Source organism: Cyprinus carpio, chromosome A22 (assembly GCF_018340385.1).
Source record: "Cyprinus carpio isolate SPL01 chromosome A22, ASM1834038v1, whole genome shotgun sequence".
Classification (NCBI taxonomy): Eukaryota; Metazoa; Chordata; class Actinopteri; order Cypriniformes; family Cyprinidae; genus Cyprinus; species Cyprinus carpio.
This window is the reverse complement of record NC_056593.1, coordinates 1,025,188-1,029,439: the sequence shown is the minus strand read 5'-3', so window position 1 is coordinate 1,029,439 and position 4,252 is coordinate 1,025,188. Positions and strand designations below refer to the sequence as shown.

At 41.7% G+C, this 4,252-nt stretch overlaps 1 protein-coding gene across 2 annotated transcripts in view; it reads right to left on the bottom strand.

Annotated features, from left to right (window-relative positions):
* Nucleotides 1-1,119: 1,119 nt before the first annotated feature.
* Nucleotides 1,120-4,252, bottom strand: part of elf3 (E74-like factor 3 (ets domain transcription factor, epithelial-specific)) — a 3,270-nt gene continuing 137 nt past the window's right edge. The window contains exons 1-9 of one of the 2 annotated variants that reach the window (XM_019073819.2): nt 4,235-4,252; nt 3,961-4,124; nt 3,296-3,529; nt 3,058-3,201; nt 2,841-2,951; nt 2,657-2,743; nt 2,295-2,411; nt 2,004-2,199; nt 1,120-1,906 (exon numbers count right to left, since the gene is read on the bottom strand). The exon at nt 4,235-4,252 is cut by the window's right edge and continues 137 nt beyond it. In XM_019073819.2, the coding sequence (XP_018929364.1) occupies nt 1,801-1,906; nt 2,004-2,199; nt 2,295-2,411; nt 2,657-2,743; nt 2,841-2,951; nt 3,058-3,201; nt 3,296-3,529; nt 3,961-4,117 (1,152 nt within the window). In that variant the 5' untranslated portion in view covers nt 4,118-4,124; nt 4,235-4,252 and the 3' untranslated portion in view covers nt 1,120-1,800. The remainder of the gene's footprint in view (nt 1,907-2,003; nt 2,200-2,294; nt 2,412-2,656; nt 2,744-2,840; nt 2,952-3,057; nt 3,202-3,295; nt 3,530-3,960; nt 4,125-4,234) is intronic. The other variant, XM_019073820.2, reaches the window with a different exon arrangement.

Below are 4,252 nucleotides of genomic sequence, written 5' to 3'. Positions count from 1 at the left end.
AATGTTTACCGTGCGCATAGTTGTGTGTATTGTTCAAAACGAAAAGTAGAACAGCGCACTCCTGAAACACACCTGAATTAGGTTATGTGATACACAAATTAATTCTTTTGTTCTTTATTTTTATCTTTTAAGATCTCATAATAACACACCAAACATGATGACGCTATAAGGATTCAGGAGTGAAGCTTCTCTATTTGGTAACTGGTGATCAAGTCATCTGAGATGGTTTGTTGGATTCTAGTGTAAAATAAGACCGGTTCAAGACCATCAGATGAACCATCTCGGATGACCTTAATTTCAGGGTAGATTAAAGTGTTTTCGAGCTCATAAACTACTTTTCTGCAGCTCTCACAGGTATTAAATGTAAATAATTCAAAGACTGTTTACTGCTTTGAATTCAGACGATGGTTCTCTGTCTTGTTTAGCTGCGTCTATTTGCATGTGGATCCAAAATTCAAATGCAACGTATGTATTTGAATGCCGGTCCTCTAAACAACTGTTGCTTTGTGCTCTAAAATGCAAAACTAAACCTGCTATGAAAAATGCGATCAAGTTCAAGCAAGGGTCAAACTACATCAAATGCATCGTTTCGGAATTCTAGGCCTGAAACAAAACAACAGCACAAAAATGGGCATTTAATGAGTCCTGTTTTCATTATACAATTGAAAATAATTTAAAATGAACCTCATTGTATTTGCAATCACATTTAAATGTGTAAAAATAATGTTATATATTATGTGGACTTAAAGAGAACTGACTTCATACATCTACAAAAAAAATCATCAAAACACCAGCAAAACTTCAAACATAATGAAGAAACGTGTTGGAATTCAAGTAAAAATCAGCTGAATCATTCTGTAGTGGAGTTCTTGATTTGCATTGAGATTTGACCTGCTTTTTTTCCCGGTTTGCACTTCATGCATCTGAGATGCATAAAAATAGCATTCGCCCCGCATTCTGCTGCATATTTGTTTTAAACTTTACACGAAAGTCACGTTACAACACATCTGTGATCTCTGATAAGAAGACTTGAGCAAATTGAGGGATTATAAAGTAAATGTTGAAATAAGGTTGAGTGGAACGTAGTTCAGAAGGGTGAGGCACAAATGCAAGATAAACGACTTTTAATCAGAAATTTTATTTTAGAAAAGGCTTATACAAAAATAGCAAATATATGCCATACATAATAGTTATAGTATCTGAGAGGTAAACCTCATACATATTATCCAGTGACTTGACAAATCACAGAAAAATTGAGCATAATCTTCAATGACATATCTGATTTGTACTCGATTGAAAATTATTACAAAGAATATATAGTTTTTACATACATTTATATACAGTAGAACAAATATCAATCAGCACAGCAGATATGAACATTACAGACACTTCATACCACCGACATGTTCTTCTGTTAGTCTGCTCTGACTAATAGTTTGACAAATACCTACACACGAAACTTCATTTCCCAATACCAGAGAGCCTTAACAAAGCTTTACATTCTCTCTCAGTTCAATCATTGTGTAGAACAAGTGTTTACATAGTGTCTTTAAGTGATGTAGCAATACTATCTGATCCAGGCCACGCCCGCGTGCCGCTCGAACCAGACAATTGCCACTTTTACAGGTTCATAAAACCTACTTTAGCCAAAACTCTGGCTTACAGTTTCTGTGAAACCTTTTCCCTCTGGAAAGAGTGTGTTTCTAAAGAGAGGATCTTCAGAGCAACCTAAAGTTCCTCATTAGCAGGAGTACAAAGTCTCTACGTTTGACTGACCGACCCTCTTCCGTCAGGTCCACTTCAATATCCGGTCTCCTCTATTCTCCAACCGGTGGAGTTCTTCCCGAACTTGTAGACGAGTCTCCTTCCATCCACTCTCTCTAGAATCTCTCGTTTGTAGTAATACCTGTAGGAAAGAGCAAGTGTTCTGGTTATTCCACTGTCCTAGCATCCACCAAACCAAATCCCCCAAAAACTCTTGATCCCAGAACTGTGTCTTTTACCTCATGGCTCTACTGAGCTTCTCATACGTCATGCTGCTGTTCTTCTTCTTCTGCCCCCAGAGCTGAGCAACAGCTTCGGACTTCAAGAACTTGAAGACGCCATCCCTGCGGTCCTCCCATTTCATCAGACCTTGGTTCTGCTCCGGATGGACCAGGATGTCCCGGATAAACTCCCAAAGGTGGGTTCCTCTTGGAGCTGCAATGGAGCAGTAGATTCTAGTTTAGTACAGATGATCGTTACTTGATCATGAGCATCAGGTACCTCTTCAAACTAGAGTTCTGTGTACTCACCGTGTTTGCTCTTTTTGGACTGAATGAAGTGCTCATATCCCTCACTATCCCTGGGCTTTGGGGGTCGTCCTCTGCCTCTCTTCTTTGTCTCTACTGACTCTTGCTTCACAAAGTTCTCTGTGGAAAAGAACGCAGTCAAACGTTAGATGGGTCGATTTGGGTACTCCCTACTTTATTATTCCATTTAAACCTGCTCCTTGAGGGCCACCACCTTGCAGAGTTAGGTTTCAACCTGCCTGTAACCGCCAAGTAAAGAGCTTGATTAGCTGGTTCAGCTGTGTTTGACTAGGGTTGAAACTAGCGTCTGCAGATAGGTCTCCCTCTAGGAGCAGAATCGGAGTAGAAGAATCAGAGGAACTTACTGGTGCTGGCGGAGTAATGCATCTCTGAGTATTCTGGGTCGGAGTCGCTGCTGTTTGACTCGGGTGAGCTTGGGTTCAGGAAGCTACCTGTAGAGGACATACCAAAGAAAAGAGCGTTCAGACTTCAGGAGAACTTTGGGATGCTTGACCTTAATGGATTAGTAGAGTTAGTAGCGACACGCACCAGTGTGGGAACTCTGAAAGCTCTCAGTTAGAGAGTCATAGCCGTGGTCGCTCTCTGGAGTCAGCTGGTTGGTGTACTCATCAAAGTAGCTGTAGCTTTTCTCAGAATTGTCTGCGCAAACAGAATTACAAATGTTATTTCAAGTATGTTAACTGGATAATGCTTTCTATGGTTTGGATTTCTGTTGAAAAGTTGCAAGGTGGAATTTGCTTCTCACCTGATGGGATTGACGGCTGGACCACCACCGTTTCAAGAAGTGGACCGAGGCTCTGTCCATGCATGAAGGGAAACGAGTTCTGCAGTATGTTGTCTAGTAAGTCTAATTCGGATTCACTCAGGCATGTCTCAGACAGGTCAGTAGCTGTAGACGCAAACAAATCAAGGGTTTTAATGCATTCAAGTGCCAAAACTTCAAACTATTTAAACAAAAGGCTTCTTTAATCTTTGTTGCTCACCATATCTGGCCTTTAGTGTCTCCAAACTGTGGTGAAGCTGTTCACCAAGCACCGGTCCGAACATGTTCATCAAAGTTTCTTTTGACATTGTGCACAGTGTGATCCCGTCCATGTCGCAGTAGTTCATATTCAGCAGCCTGGCATCAAACCTGCTCTCCTCCACGTGAAAGCCGATCCACTCCAGAACATTCTGCCTTGTCCACATCTGTGGGTTCACCAGGTCCCAGGAGCCTGCCAGAGAACAGGTTCAAAGCATGTTTAGCCTCATTCACACCTGAGATCACCCAAACCACCCCCCGGAGTAGATGCCCCTAACAATAGAAGAATACCCGGTTAGGTTTACTGTTTCCAGGGCCTGAGCTACTGTTGTGTGTTTAACTATCTGTTGTGTTGACACCCTGTAGTGTCAACTATGACTGCATTGCCCGAAATACCATAAAGAAAGCATTCCAGCACGTCTACTGCAGGCCAAGGTAAACATTGCCTTGGTTAATGATTCTAAGAGTCAGAAACTGAGGTCAGACTTCAGGGATGAGAGATTATCTGCGTGTCTGGGCTCTCCGTTTGGGGTGATGGGAACCATCTCAAGCAGGCAAGAAACATACAGATTTCAAGAGCTATTGCACGTTTATTCTTAAGTAAGCGGTATGTTGATGAAGTCTTACCCATTGTGCTGTTGGTGTTACTGCCGAAGGTCATCTCTGAGAGATGTGGTGGTCTGCCCATCGGTGCTGTCATGCTCAACAAGTTGGGCTGTGGTTCAGATGGGTACAGGTTGGCATTGGCGTTGTTGAGAATTAGACTAAGCTCGCTGGACGCCATGAGGATTCTGCAAGATAAGGAACAAAATCTTTTTATCGAAAATGGCAACTCAGAAGTATGTCCTTATTTTAAAGAAACTTGTTTGGAAGGTAATGACTTAAAAGGCAAATTATTTACCAGTTGTGGTGGACACAA